General features: G+C 43.9%; 1 protein-coding gene across 2 annotated transcripts in view; it reads right to left on the bottom strand.

Annotated features, from left to right (window-relative positions):
* FYTTD1 (forty-two-three domain containing 1) overlaps window positions 1-14,430 on the bottom strand; it is a 152,090-nt gene extending 137,660 nt beyond the window's left edge. For both annotated transcript variants that reach the window (XM_069212840.1, XM_069212841.1), the window contains exons 1-2: window positions 14,202-14,430; window positions 4,514-4,630 (exon numbers count right to left, since the gene is read on the bottom strand). In XM_069212840.1, coding sequence (XP_069068941.1) covers window positions 4,514-4,630; window positions 14,202-14,424 — 340 coding nt within the window. In that variant the 5' untranslated portion in view covers window positions 14,425-14,430. The remainder of the gene's footprint in view (window positions 1-4,513; window positions 4,631-14,201) is intronic.
* Between the last annotated feature and the right edge of the window lie 1,864 nt (window positions 14,431-16,294).

The raw sequence follows: 16,294 nt of genomic DNA, 5'->3' as shown, positions 1-16,294 counted from the left end.
GTTGCTCAACAGCCTTCTGAACACAATAGGACTAACTTTAAGTAATTTTAGTTTTCACAGGATATTTTATACTGCACCCTTACGAAAAACCAAGCAATTATTTCAGGGGTACCCTATACTAGTAGCAGCTGTCAGATCTCAAGCGTAAGTAAACCCTTCAAAAAAATAAATAAAATAATAATAATAATAATAATAATAATAATAATAAGATATTATTATTATTATTAATAATAATACTACTACAATAATGTAGGCCACCGGATAGCCCCAAAGGTAGAAAACAATTTGAATCTGTAGCACTCAGTTTTTTTACAATTATGAGGCAATACATGTTGCTGGTTATAAAACTTTGAGGGGGGCCTTCTAATTCTTTGTTGCATGGCTTGCAGTGCTTTGTGGTTGTCGGTCTGAGAACACCCACAAACCCTACAACCCCAGAGTTATCCCTGATATTTGCCCCCATTACTAAGGGGCGAAATAAAACGAGGCAAGAAAGCAATTAAAGCCATCTTTGGAGTGGCACCTGTAAATTATTTCTTAAAAGGGTTCCTAGGAACCCAGGTATGAAAGTGTCTACCAAACCCTCAACTCCTACTCCACCGGGGGCATTTCTCATAATGAGACTCCTCTGACAGACTATGAACATTCACTGGTTTTTGCCACAGAAATTAATTGCTTATCGAATCCTAGTGATCTCTAAAACAAACATGCAGCACTGTTGGGTAAAGTCCTGGCCTAAAACTCAATTTTATTTTAATGCACTATTTCGATATGAAGCGTTTCACTTTCTCTTCAAAAAAATGGTTTCTGAGTTTTCATATATGTAAAGAAATGGCTCCCTGTTGCAGTTACCCCCCACTTTTTGCCTGATACTGATGCTGACTTGACTGAGAAGTGTGCTGGGACCCTGCTAACCAGGCCCCAGCACCAGTGTTCTTTCACCTAAAATGTGCTTTTGATTCCACAATTGGCACACCCTGGCATCCAGATAAGTCCCTTGTAACTGGTACCCCTGGTACCAAGGGCCCTGATGCCAGGGAAGGTCTCTAAGGGCTGCAGCATATCTTATGCCACCCTGGGGACCCCTCACTCAGCACAGACACACTGCTTGCCAGCTTGTGTGTGCTGATGAGAACAAAACAAGTAAGTCGACATGGCACTCCCCTCAGGGTGCCATGCCAACCTCACACTGCCTATGCAGTATAGATAAGTCACCCCTCTAGTAGGCCTTACAGCCCTAAGGCAGGGTGCACTATACCATAGGTGAGGGCACCAGTGCATGAGCACTATGCCCCTACAGTGTCTAAGCAAAACCTTAGACATTGTAAGTGCAGGGTAGCCATAAGAGTATATGGTCTGGGAGTCTGTCAAAAACGAACTCCACAGCTCCATAATGGCTACACTGAATACTGGGAAGTTTGGTATCAAACTTCTCAGAATAATAAACCCACACTGATACCAGTGTTGGATTTATTAAAAAATGCACACAGAGAGCATCTTAGAGATGCCCCCTGTATTTTACCCAATTGTTCAGTGCAGGACTGACTGGTCTGTGGCAGCCTGCTGCTGAGAGACGAGTGTCTGACCTCATGCGGTGAGAGCCTTTGTGCTCTCGGAGGACAGAAACAAAGCCTGCTCTGGGTGGAGGTGCTTCACACCTCCCCCCTGCAGGAACTGTAACACCTAGCAGTGAGCTTCAAAGGCTCAAGCTTCGTGTTACAATGCCCCAGGGCACTCCAGCTAGTGGAGATGCCCGCCCCCTGGACACAGCCCCCACTTTTGGCGGCAAGTCCAGGAGAGATAATGAGAAAAACAAGGAGGAGTCACTGGCCAGTCAGGACAGCCCCTAAGGTGTCCTGAGCGGAGGGGACTCGGACTTTTAGAAATCCTCCATCTTGTAGAAGGAGGATTCCCCCAATAGGGATAGGAATGTGACCCCCTCCCCTTGGGAGGAGGCACAAAGAGGGTGTACCCACCCTCGGGGCTAGTAGCCATTGGCTACTAACCCCCCAGACCTAAACACGCCCTTAAATTTAGTATTTAAGGGCTCCCCTGAACCTAAGAACTTAGATTCCTGAAACTACAAGAAGACGACTGCCGAGCTGAAAAACCCCTGCAGAGGAAGAACAGAAGACACAAACTGCTTTGGCCCCAGTCCTACCGGCCTGTCTCCTGCCTTCCAAAGAAACCTGCTCCAGCGACGCTTTCCAAGGGACCAGCGACCTCTGAATCCTCGGAGGACTGCCCTGCTTCAAGAAAGACAAGAAACTCCCGAGGACAGCGGCACTGCTCCAAAAGAACTGCAACTTTGTTTCAAGGAGCAGACTTAAAGACCCCTGCAACTCCCCGCAAGAAGCGCGAGACTTGCAACACTGCACCCGGCGACCCCGACTCGACTGGTGGAGAACCAACACCTCAGGGAGGACCCTCCGGCGACTCCGAGACCGTGAGTAACCAAAGTTGTCCCCCCTGAGCCCCCACAGCGACACCTGCAGAGGGAATCCCGAGGCTCCCCCTGACCGCGACTGCCTGAAACTCCATTTCCCGACGGCTGGAAAAGACCCTGCACCCGCAGCCCCCAGCACCTAAAGGAACGGAACTCCTGTGCAGGAGTGACCCCCAGGAGGCCCTCTCCCTTGCCCAGGTGGTGGCTACCCGAGGAGCCCCCCCCTTGCCTGCCTGCGACGCTGAAGAGATCCCTTGATCTCTCATTGAAAACCATAGTAAACCCGACGCGTGTTTGCACACTGCACCCGGCCGCCCCCGCGCTGCTGAGGGTGTACTTTTTGTGCTGACTTGTGTCCCCCCCCGGTGCCCTACAAAACCCCCCTGGTCTGCCCTCCGAAGACGCGGGTACTTACCTGCTGGCAGACCGGAACCGGGCACCCCCTTCTCTCCATTGAAGCCTATGCGTTTTGGGCACCTCTTTGACCTCTGCACCTGACCGGCCCTGAGCTGCTGGTGTGGTAACTTTGGGGTTGCTCTGAACCCCCAACGGTGGGCTACCTTGGACCCAAACCTGAGACTTGTAAGTGATTTACTTACCTGACAAAACTAACAAAAACTTACCTCCCCCAGGAACTGTGAAAATTGCACTAAGTGTCCACTTTTAAAACAGCTTATTGTGTTTTATGTAAAAAGTATACATGCTATTGTAATGATTCAAAGTTCCTAAAGTACTTACCTGCAATACCTTTCAAATGAGATATTACATGTAGAATTTGAACCTGTGGTTCTTAAAATAAACTAAGAAAAGATATTTTTCTATAACAAAACCTATTGGCTGGATTTGTCTCCGAGTGTGTGTTCCTCATTTATTGCCTGTGTGTATGTACAACAAATGCTTAACACTACTCCTTTGATAAGCCTACTGCTCGACCACACTACCACAAAATAGAGCATTAGTATTATCTCTTTTTGCCACTATCTTACCTCTAAGGGGAACCCTTGGACTCTGTGCATACTATTCCTTACTTTGAAATAGTGCATACAGAGCCAACTTCCTACAATATATAAGCAAATTTATTAGACATATGCATAGGGAATATAAAATAAGCAAGATTCGTATGGCCCAAATGTTCAATGTGAGTTAACATTCTCAGGATAACGAAAAATACTATGAAGGTGCTAAACCTGGCAGAGAAAAAAAAAAAAAAAAAAATAGGGAGGATTTTTTTTAATGTAAATGAATTAGACTCACAGCTGGTGGAAGACACTCAAGGTACTTTCCTTCAGAGCCTCTAATTCCAATTAGAAAGTATTCATTCCAGTACACGAGTTAGAGGGTCAGAAAGGGAAGCACAGTTGATGTAGATCACTGTGGAGGTGCACAGTGGCTGTGACAGCAGAACATCTGCCTACTCTACATCAAAATTGGGGCGATTCTCTAGGTGGTGAGATGGCTGTGCGTGGCAGCAGCTATAGAATTAGGATTTAAGGAGAAAATTAAGTGAAGGCAGCAAAACAACTTTAAGGAGCAGGCAAAAATGAAAAACATGTATACTTTTCCAACAGAATGAGGAACAAGCTTAAAGGCCTAAAACTACTTTTCATAATATGCAAAGTTAACATACTGGTAAGGTCTCTGAAGCCATTTGTTTAAACTCATGGAAGATTTTAAAAACAGTAAGTGCTTCAATGGGCATTTCTCCACAATATCAGTTCCTGGACTATGTTGTGGCTTGCATTGACTGATCATCCCAATGCCAAGTCATAAGGGGATACTACTGACCCTCTAGTCATACAGTAATTTTTTTTAGAAAGTGTTTGCGTGGGTGTAACACCTGCAGCAAAGCATATTCAAGGTGTACCTTCCTTCTCCCAAGGGCTTCAAAAATGTACAATGGAACGTTTGCAAACTTAAAAACAAATCTCGCTTCAGTGACCAATCAGTTATCGTTGCATATAAAGAAAACACATATTGGGAATATGCAAAATAGCTCGATCACAAATGACAAAATACCGGCTTCCAGCACAAAGAGAAGACCAGGTTTGGAGGCAGCATTCTAAATACCTTTCTGTTGTTGGAATCTCCACCTGCTCCCTCCTGGCCTGAAACCGCCATTTGCATATGGATAGAATCTGCTATTCAGCTTGCGTTGCTGCGCCCTGTTCATTCTAATTATATCATCTGTTACAATAAAAAAAGAAAAAAAAGTAAGGAAACAAAAGCAAGCAAAATTGTGCACAAATTTTGTCTATGGTGGTGCTCCAAACACGTTTTGTCTTGTCTCAAGAGCTACTTCTTCCAACAGAACGGAAGACAAGTGTTGACAAAGCTTTGAGGTCTGGCCCTAGCAAGTCGGAGGAGTGGTAAATTAAAAAAAGGAAGCTAAGAAAAATAACCCCGGGGTCAGTTTGGAAACCGACATCAGCACTGTCAAAAATGTGCAAACTACACCCACACTGCAAGGGACAGCAACTTGAATGGTGTACATGATTTTTCATGGTTGATCATAGTAGTCCATCTAGCAGTGAAAATAGCCCTATATTCTGGAGCCCATTTGGAACATACTGAAGGTCCAGAATGGCCAGTCCAGCCCTGCCTAGCACTGAAAATCTGTTATACAGATGTGATGAGGGAAAATGCCATCACTCACAGGGAAAAGAAAGCCTAAATTAGAAGGCAGGAATGTTGTCATTTAAATTTGCGTTGCAATATAATATTCAGGTTGTGGTACCAAGTAACCCAACTAAAAGCTTTCCTTCTGCTATCATTAATGTGGGACAGGAATATACGTGGAGGTGGCATTTACAGGACGTCTTCTGATTTTTGGCTATTCCCACCTGTGAATGATAGGTCAATGTTACACATCAATTTTTTTTCGGCAAATGCTTTTAGGAAAGACTCCTGTTTTAGCTTAACACTGGCTCGAACTGGCAAATGTAATTTTAAGGCATATTCTGAGCTGGCACTTAGCCCACGTTAGACTAATATGAAAAAATAGACAATACATAACATGGCTATACTTTAAACCGCAGTGTTATCAATTTTTAATTATTTTACCATACGGTGCGACATCGTTACCACTACATTTGTATGGCAGGAGAGGCTGTCTAGTGCAGTGGTTCCCAACCTGTGGTCCGGGGACCCCTGGGGGTCCGCAAAGACCTCTCAGGGGGTCCGCGACTGCTTCGAAAATGAATAAATATTAACAAATAATGATAAATTAGGTCCCAAGCTTCCGGTAATGACTCCGTGGGGGTCCCCGGATTCCAATGATGATTCAGTGGGGGTCCCTGGGTTCCATTAATGATACAGTGGGGGTCCTCAGAAGTCAAAAGGTTGGGAACCACTGGTCTAGTGGTTAAATATTCAACTGCACTGCACACTAGAGCTGCCTTGCCACTTGTCTGGTATGTGGTAGCCTTGGTGTGTTACATTAATTCACCATGCTTCAGTTACAAGATCTACCAAAACTATAAATATTTGAAAATAACCAATCTTAAAGATCTGTAGAAAACACTATCTGAAAAATTTCAAACTAGAGTTCTAGTATTTTTTTTTTTATAAAGATTTTTATTTTATTTTGAAGAACAAAAAGGAAATACACAACAAACATACATTACAGCAATACCTGTGAAACACCGATTTCAATACCATGGCGCTTTCGCCACGATGTAACATCTGCCACCTTTGTCTCAATCGTCCTATGGGGCCCGGAGACCTGTTAAGTATTATGTTTTTAAGGTTTGAAGGATTCTGGGATTTGTGGTCCTGTCTTATAACAGTAGAGTAGCTGACCGATCCCCTCTAACACCACTCCGAGGGAGGTCAGTATGTTTTCCCCTTTTGTGGCCAGTGAACGGTTGCCCCGCACACAAAGCAAGATCTTCAGCTATAGCTGCCCCATGGACCTTGGGTGATTTTTATTCGGGGGTGTATGGAGCTTCTTGTCGTCTTAGTTTAAGCAGTCAGCCAACAAACCCACCCATCTCCCCCATATTCTATTGTATTTTTCAGGACACCCTCTCGCTTCATACACCAGTCTTTCGCAACCTGCACACCAATCCACTCCTCTTCTCCACTTGTTAAGGGTCGGCGCTTTTACGGCCTTCCATGCCGACATAATGTCTCTTTTTGCCACTAAGCAGGCCACTCCCAGGAATGTGCGGCTCGATCTATTTAGCCCTGACTCGCCCAGTGCCCCCAGTAGAAGTGGTATTGGGGATACCTCCACCATAGACTGCAGTACCTCTGAAACTTCCTTCATAACCGCCCTCCAGTATGACTCTATAACTGGGCAGGCCCAGACCATGTGGAAGAAATCAGCTCCTGGCTGAAAGCACCGGGGACACTCGTCTGTGGTCCGAAGATTCGCCCGGTGGAGCCTTTTAGGGGTAAGGTAAGCTGCGTGTAAATAAAGGGATTGTAGCAATTAAAACCGTGTGGATATGGCCAATGTTCGGGGAGCCATTAGTGCCTCTCTCCAATCCAAATCCTCCATAGGACCCACCCATTCCTCCCATTTCCGGCGGAGTTCCTCGAGGGGAGGGGATGTATTAGTAAGGATGGAGCGGTATATTTGGGAGGTTCCTCCTTTATTTAAGTGTCCCATCATAATCATAGCCTCAAGCGGGCTATACTCTGGGATGCTGTCTCCTGGTCGTACGTGTACCCTTAGAGCATGTCTGAGCTGTAGATATTTGTGAAACTGGGTGTTGTGTAGAGAGTATGTTTTCTGAAGTTCCTCATATGATCGAATGTGGGAGTTGCCCCAGATGTCACCGATCGTAGTTATCCCAATATTGTCCCAGTTCCGAAAGCCCTCCAGGGTGGAGACTTCCCTTAGCCATTTCCCCTGCCAAAGAGGTGTCTGTAGAGTTAGGCGAGCCCACCACCCCGTGGCGCTCTGTGCAGTGCGCCATCCCGTGAGGACCAGCTTGGTCACCTCTGGGGTGGATTTCGGAATCGCTCCCCCATACAGGGCGTTGAAAACCCCGTTATAACCCATCTCATGAAGTTCCAGTCTGTATGCGGGGTCGCTCCAACCCCCCGTTAGCCAGTCGTTAATCACCAGTAGGCGCATAGCTAGGTAGTAAAAATAAATGTTGGACATCCCCAGTCCCCCTTCGTAGATGTTTCTTTGACACGTGACTAGAGCTAGTTTGGGGCGTGAGCCGTGCCACAGAAATTGGCGTGCCATAGCCTCGACCTCGTTAAACCATTTCCGAGGGATTAGGTGCGGGAAGTTTTGCAGTTGGTATAGGAATCTGGGGAGTACCATAATTTTGTATAGAGCTATTCTCCCCAACGTGTTGAGTGGTAGAGTTCTAGTATTAATAAAGATTTAAGAATCTTTACTTTCATAAATTTTAAACCTGAGACTGTACTTTAGGGAAGAGACGTTTTCTAGTGGTTGAGCTGTTATACGTAAATCAAGGGAACTTGAGTTGTAATTCCAGCTTCCTAACTTGACCAAAGTATGTAAACATGACATTATTTCAGCTTTTGCTCAGACTTCATAGTCAGGTGCTTTAAAGAACAGGCAAAACCGGCATTTAAAGCAACACAGAGAATCTATTTATCAACAGTGTGCCGCCTTCTGTGTGGCCTCTATTTCTAAACTGGGCACCCATCTTGGAATAGTACAGTCCACAGTGTATTGTTGTCATAATGTTCAAAGATATCCACCATATGTAGACGCACCAAGTAGGCCACCTTGGATCACAACAACACTGATACATTACACACTTTACTACCCCAAGTTGGCCACCAGTGGGATGTTTACTGAGTGGTCATCTTAGAATGGTATTGCGTATCATTATTTTTTCACACCAAGATGACTATATGTTGCTTCCAAGTATGGCAGTTATGTAGGTTTTGTAAAAGAAAGATAGATTACGTGCAATACTACTGCAATATGACTGCTTAATTTTATTTTTGTATTTCAAGCACATGCCTGCCAAGTTTAGGTGTCAGCATGTTTACTTTTTTCTACTTTTATTATTTTATCTTTCAAACGCTCATTGAGTTAGTGTGTGTTGTATGTGTAAGTGGGTGAATGCAATAATGAGGCAGTAGGTGGAGAAATGGAAGCATGACTGCAGTGATGAGTGACAAAGTGCATGTATGTAAAGTATTTGTGTGCTTTAACTTCTCAGTGACTTGAGAGCCACTTTCAGTAATGAGCCATGTATTTGTCAATGGTCGTTTTTACATTTTCAGACAAAAAAAAGCCACAACAAAATATACATACACAGGCAAATAACAATTTGACCACAAGAGTGATAAGATATCATAAAAAAAGAAACATAGTTCTGCTTGATGAACTCCAGTTACACAGCATAGAAAAGTCATAACAAGAATGTTTTCTCCAACAGTCTCCATTTAAACGTAGACGCCTGCCCTAGCGCAACTCAAGAATTATTACATAGTCAAGTGGTACAAATTCTCTACAAACGTAATAGGAGAACAGTTAAATTATAATATTTCAGACAGTAAATGTAATGATATTCTTAGTCTGGGATAAATAAATACTCCTTATACTACGGGGGAAAGCGGGGGAGGTGGCATGGCAGGTATCCGAAAGAGACTATTTGCTAATTATTATATAACTATTAGTTTTCATAAAAAGCAATAGCATCCAGTAGTGGATCACAGGAAAATAAAATATGCGTAAAATTTTACAACAAATGCAATGTCTGGAATCAGACTTGGTAGTTCATTATTAGCGTCCCTTACTATTCTTATTTAGGCATCATCTTTTAAAATTCAACAACAAATAATAAATCCCAGATATTACTCGGTAACACAGAGTAATGAATATTAAGTTCACGATACTTAGTTATCAACTATTTTTGGAAACTTTTTCTTGTTTTAGTCTTAACGTCAACAGAGTGCATTTATAAATAAGTGATTTTCTTATGATTTCTGGGTAATTCCAGCAATACGCCGTTGCCATTTTGCCACTGATGAGTCTCACTGTATTGATACAGTCATTTATAAAAAGCACTCTTAACTTTACCAACCCTGGGGTCTAAGCAGGGAGTCTTCTGCACAGTACACTGCAAGTTTGTGTGAATACTGCATTCCATTTTCAAGCGGACTTCACCACAATATCCACACATGGCTAAGACGTTTACTTGTTAGGTTTCGTCTGGAGGGATCCAATGTATTGTGATGGCAGTTTCAAAGCTAGGCAGTCACACACTAAGCATGAGCAAAAATGAAGTATCCTCTTTCCCCTTTTGACCTCAATGCCTACTATTTTACTTAAACTTTATTTTCGGACCTTCCAGTCCCATGTTGTCATACTGGGTCCAACAGTATGTATTCAGCCTCATTGTGCTCTGCCTCTTTGCTAAGTTGAGATATAAATCTACTGGAAACTTCCTTGAGTTTTTATTTAGCATATTGCCCTGGTACACCATCTTCTGGTGTTGGTGTGTGCATTGTTAGAAAGAGTAACATCCTACTGTCCTTAGAAAGAGGAACATACTATCTGCATACAATGATATGTAGAGGTTTATGTTTTGCCGTTGTGAACCTTCTGATGAAGCCCCCTTACTTATTAAGTTTGCCAATGATGTATTGCAGGGGTGTGGAATTTGATAAGTTATCTACTTGTCATGGGACAAGCTGCATCTTAAATCTACTTGTCCTGTAAATAAAAATCTACTTGTCCCTTTGGTGCCATGTAGTGTGGCAACAAATCATGACAGCAATCTCGTTATGTAAGAGTTTTGATAATATCCTTTCTGATTATGCCAGGGTGAATACTATAGTAGGACTTGAATACTAGTAATGTCAAGCCATATTATAGCAATTTCCTTATTTTGCTATCTTTCTGCAGATCCAAATACTGGGGCTGGAGGAAGCATTAAGCAATAATAGTTCCAGGGCTGGAACGCCTTGAAGTCTGTGCCTACTAACTTGCATGTATTAAGGATTTTCACCAGCTCTTCTCTAATCTTTTCCCATACTAAGAAACATTGGAATTTTGCCCCCGACAAGGGTTGGGGGAAAAAGTGGTTGGAGGTAAAGTAAACTTGTAAATGTTCAACAGATTTTTGCATGAACAAATCTACAAACGCATATTTGCTCAGGTTAAAACATATTTCACAAATATTTTCTGGGAGTACAATTTCCTGGTCTACTTCTGCAATTATTGTGAATTCACAAAAGCCCCTAATTGAAAGAACTATGCAAAGGTGCACTTTTGCGACTTTCTTTAAGAATTGTGCCCCCCAATTAATCTGGTGTTAACTAAGACATTTTTGTTTTTATTAAACTTCTATTTCTCTCTCTGTCTATGGGCTGGCTTTACTATGAGGGATATCATTCTGCTCTTCCACAAGGAGCATAATGGTAGACAAAGTTTTTTGTTCAGTGCCAGGAACTACTGTGGCAATGTGTGCTTTTTAAGGCCTAAAAACTTTTGTTTAGCTTTTTGACCATGCTTTTTACAAAAGGTGAGGACTTGGCAGCTCCCACAACACTAAAGTGTTAGAAAAGCCATGTTAAAACAAGACACGCATTGACAAAACCAAAAGACTGACAGCCACTGTTGGATCAGCTGGCTTTACCAACGCTGGTTTAGTTTCAAATTTCCCACAATCCTGTTGGGAATGGTTACACTGACTTTCCATTATGAATATTTGGGGGGGGGGGGGGAATAATAGCATACATCAGCACAGTTTAGTAAAAAATGCTTCTAAGAAATAGTACCTAAAATGTCACAGTAATTTAGCAAAACCTGTTTCTGCTTGCATATGTTGCCGAACATTTTATTTTGAAAGCAAAGCATCATCAGTCTTGTCTACAAGCTTCTGCAAATATTTGCATCTAATCAGAGAGCATTCTCGGAGCATTATGTGTAGCCTTATATTGTTACACTTTTCAAAAGTGTACACATTGTTTTACTGGAACCACTGTCAGTAGTGCAGTGTGACCTTACAAAGTTTATTTTGCACTCACCCTAACAATAAAGGCTTTGCATTAATGAACCATTAAAACAAGTTCGAACAGGATTATCATATGGGCACAAATATTACCTCAACTGCAGTCAGTCAACTTCCCTGTAAACTAGCAGCCAAAGGGTTTGTGCTACAGGGAGTTGAGCCTACTTGCCCTAAGGACAAATTAACCTCAGAACTTGCTGTCCTTGACCCCAAACAATATGTCCTGGGCATAAATTCCACACTTCTGTATTGCCATGACAAATAGTAATGGGGACATTTGCAAAGTGACCTTATTTGGGGGTTCAAGACACTGTTTATAATTTTTGGGGTGGGTGGGCTCATCTATTGAGAACTCTAACATTTAGGACACTGCTGCGCAGTATCCAGTATATGCGTTCTAACCCTTATGTTGAAATTGGCTTAATGCCCAACTAGAACATATTACTTTCCTACAACACCATATTGTAGGCTGTAGAAGTGCACCCATGGCATGGAAAGTTAAATACCACTTGTGGACTGCAGCACCTATTGTGCCATCTATTAAAGCGACATTGAAATTATGGCTTCAGGCCTTCCCTGAGATGCCTGACAGAACAAGCTTGAGCCCCGCTGCATAGGCCTGGTAAAAATCACAATTTTGACAGGTAGAAAAAACGTATTTTAAATATTAAATAAGTAACCACTATGCGCTGCTAATCACAGAGTAGGGTGCATAATATTTAACAGTGGGGAATGTCAGACAATAGAAATGGCATGTTTCCCTAGTGAATAGGCAAGGGCACTGGAATTATGTGATTGAAAGGCTGAGGCGATTTTCGCATAACTACAGATTTGCCACTTAATCCATTATGCCCCGCATAATCAGCAGATCGCAACAACAAAAAAAATTGTTTCTAGCTCAAACAGTTCAAAAGTTATAAAAAAACGCAGCAACACGTGTTGCCACGCAGTGAAAGGCACGTTGCAAAGCTGTTGCTATATTTGAGTGTTAAACAGATATTAGCGAGGTGCAGCTAATGCCCACACAGTATTACCAAGTTTAAAAATGATGAAATAATAAAATACTATTATAAAGTGTGCTGCATCATGCAGCATATCTCGCCTTTTCTTGCCAGATAATTTACTAAACCCTGCTGCACAATTTGGCCGTCACCTGCTGCATAATTCAAGGGGTCCTGTGAATAGACCTAAAACAACATAGTCACTGGCTAGGTACTAACAGGCACCTAGGACAAATCAAAGTATAGATTGCATAGTTCAACCATTATGTTTTGACCTGTACCAGCTACAGAAGCTAATGTTAGCAGACACATGACAAGGCCCCAGCTTTAGTTCCCATAGTCAGGCTGGCACCAAACTCAACAGGAAGCGAAGCTACCCTCGAATCTGGTTTTGAGGTGAATGCGGAGTAGAGGACTACTAAATTGCCCTAGCTACAACACTGGGTTGGCACATAGGCTCTACACAAGAGGGGAAAGTGTTTCATCAACTTGGATTTTGAGAGGGAGGGAAATGCTGAAAAATGAGAAGGGCTGCAAATATGAACGTTTATCCCATTGATTAGGGAGCACCCAATATTCATGTTTACCCACTAGCTGGTGCCAGGCACAAATATGGCACCACAATAAACCTTTTCAGAATGTTTTTCTAAATCTGCAGAAGATCAGAAGAGGACTGGGTTTGTTATCTGTGACCTGAAAGGTGCCCGGAGGGACTGGACCTTCTTGTATCCAGGAGAAGGGAAAGGACTCCAAGGGTAACTGGAAGGAATCACTTCATCCAGCAGCACCCTTACCTGATGCACCTTAGAGATAAATAGAGTTAAACTTTGCAGGAACATATGTTACTTTCTCCAAATATTAAGCTCTTAAGAGTAGTGGTGAATTACAGTAGTAAATTGATGTACTACTTATTTGATGCTTTGATTAATGACATGTTGATATTGAGACTTTGAGTGACAACAGTGAATGAAAGGACACCCAAGGTAACAGCTAGATAACCAGACAATTTTGGTTGGATAAAATAGCAATTCTGTTGAGTTGTAAAGACGTGCAATCGTTGAGCACAGCTTCAAATGGTCATCTAGATGTGGGGCGGATTTCTAGAGGGTGAACTGCTTCGGCATATTAAGGATACAATTGGATACGAGATGAAAGAGTTGAAGACATCTACGGTGGCGGAAAAGGCCATGAGTAAGTTTAAGACAAGATCTGAACCACTTCTCGAAGCTTTGGTTCAAACGCCGTGCCTCCTCCGCACGGGTTCGTCTTTCTGGGTCTAGATCATCTGGGTGGTCACTAAGTCAAGGGCAAGAAGTGTGCCGGTACTTGCAGGTCAATTCTTTCGAGGAGGAATTCGAAACTTCCCCTAACGTGCAATGTTGTTAGTTCAACAGCCAATACTGGCCCAATCTCACGCTGCGGGGCGATTGACCGGTTCGAGGAACCTGTGCATCTTTCCTGGCTACTGAACGTTCATCGCTGCAACCTCTGACCCCAATCACTGTCAGACAGGTGGAACCATAACCATGAAACTGAGGGGACTCAAACTGACCCCCTTACCGGGGGGATGGTACAGTCCTCCTAGTGGGAGACCCGCCGCGGGGGCGTACCATTGCTAGAAAAGAGGGGAGACGGGTGCTCCCAACCCCTCGTCACCCCACAGCTCTCGCGCTTGTACCCAGCCGTGGCGGCCTCTTTATTAATAAAAAAAACCATTCCCAAGGAATGAGCCGCTCCTCCCCCGGCCAGGAATGAGTGGCAGCCCCTTCCTCACACTGATGTGCGCTCGATGGTTACCTAGAGACATGTCGATCTTGTCCACCACATCTCCGCCTTCGGAGCCGTTCAGCGCGGCGGCCCCGAAGCCCAGGCCACTCATGGCTGCTCGGCCGTCGGCCCCGGACTCGACCTCCCCCCGAGACCCGAAGCTGCCTTCCCACAGAACACCGGCCCGGCCTCCCTCTGTTACGCATGCGCCGGCTGGGGCCGGAGACGCAGTCACTATGCGCCCTGACATCATCGCGTACACCGCGCTGCGCCTGGAGCGTGCGTCGCTGATAAGAGGGCTGGCGACAGTGAAGAGGGACAACCTTTGAACATGTGCTAAGAGCACTGACCTCCACTGTGGTGTGCAGGGTCCACCTGCCCTGCTGCAAGAGTTGAAAACTGTGAGCCTACCACACATGCCAACGTTTTAGAAGGGGAAAGTGGGAGAGTTAAAACAAATACAGCCAGGAGGGTGTATTTACCTCATTGAATTCTGTTGAAGCAGAGCAGGGCTTTAAATTGAAATACAGAAGTGCAGGTACTCACTCTTGAGTATCTGCTTGGTTCTGGGAAGTTCCTGTACTCTCCCATTAAATGTATTGCACTAGTGCTGAGAAGTGCAAGTACTGTACCTTTCAAATTAAAGAAGTGCAGGTACTCAGTACAGGACAGTATTTGCCTATTTAAGCACTGAAGCAGAGGCTATTAAAATAAAGCTATTTTTGGCTTCAAAAATTGGGAGTCACCGGCCTGAATAGAGTCTATTGGCATGTCTGACTAACCAAGAACCACCCTGGTCTGACATCTTTGTTTTACACTTCACATCGATCAGTGCTTTGAGGAGTATCATGATACCAAGATGTACTACCTGGCACCAGTCCATAGCTGTCACTGATGCTCCGTTGCCATAAAGTCTACAATTTATAACTAGTCCCATGCTCCCAGGTTTTAGGCTTATTTCAGCCTACCAACTCCCTTGGAAATGTTATTTTGTTCCGTATGTTATATTATCAACATCTCAATTGTTGGAGAGTAACCTATAAATAAATAAAGACAAGACCAGATTGGTAAAGCAATGTAGGTTTAATCACAACAGCTGGGAGATCAGTCAACTCTGTAGAGGTGAAAATCCGATCCCAATGAACTGCTCAGAAGCAGCTGTATTTATGAAGAAAAACCACAGACAGGTTCCAATTCCCTTCATAGACGTAACCAATTTCCGCACAGGATATATGAATAACAAAAGTAGATGTAGCAATTCTCAGAAACAAGATAGCAATTCTTGGAAGCAAAAGTGCATAATTTCACTCTCCTTGCAGTATGGTTACCATACAATGAAGCAAATGTATGTGGGCCTAGCAGCGCATGGTCATGGTGTGCTGAAACTTGATTGGTCCTAGCTATCTTGCCTTTAGCATGGGTGGATGTGTGGTTTGAAGTAAGCATGCCCCCAGCCAGGTGTGCACCAAGCGTTTTCGTTCTTCAGATGCAGCTGGATGTGGGTCTAAAAAGGCCTCTCGTGTAGTTGGAGCTTTCCAGCTATTTCCCCTAGCAGATGTGCAGTGTGGTTATCAGTTTACATTCAAGGGCCTATTTTGACATAACCACAGAATGTTCTTGTCCATCTTCTCAAAACTAGGTCAGTGGTGTGGTCTAACTATTCCTGTCTCAGCGTGCAAGCTATGTGCCCTGTTTTACTGCACCCATGTCTTAGCTGAGACTCACAACTGACTACATGGGTTTGATGCTGTCTCTGACTACAAAGGCCCTAAGAGTGGTTGGGGCCTATGTCACAAGGGGTCACTGTAGGAAAATGCCACTGTTGGCCTGTTTACCCCCTCACTTTTTGCCTAGTGTTGATGCCAGCTTTGATTGGAAGTGTGCTGGGACCCTGCTAACCAGGCCCCAGCACCAGTGTTTCTTCCCAAACTTGTACCTTTGTTTACACAATTGGCACAGCCTTGGCACTCAGCTAAGACCCTTGTAAAAGGTACCCCTGGTACCAAGGGCCCCTGTGGCCAGGGGAGGTCCCTAAGGGCTGCAGCATGTATTATGCCACCCTAAGGTACCCCTCACTCAGTACATTCATACTGCCTGGCAGCTTGTGTGTGCTGGTGGGGAGA

This window comes from Pleurodeles waltl, chromosome 11, assembly GCF_031143425.1.
Source record: "Pleurodeles waltl isolate 20211129_DDA chromosome 11, aPleWal1.hap1.20221129, whole genome shotgun sequence".
In the NCBI taxonomy this organism is placed as follows: domain Eukaryota; kingdom Metazoa; phylum Chordata; class Amphibia; order Caudata; family Salamandridae; genus Pleurodeles; species Pleurodeles waltl.
The sequence above is the reverse complement of the archived record's forward strand: the minus strand, read 5'-3'. Positions and strand labels throughout refer to the sequence as shown.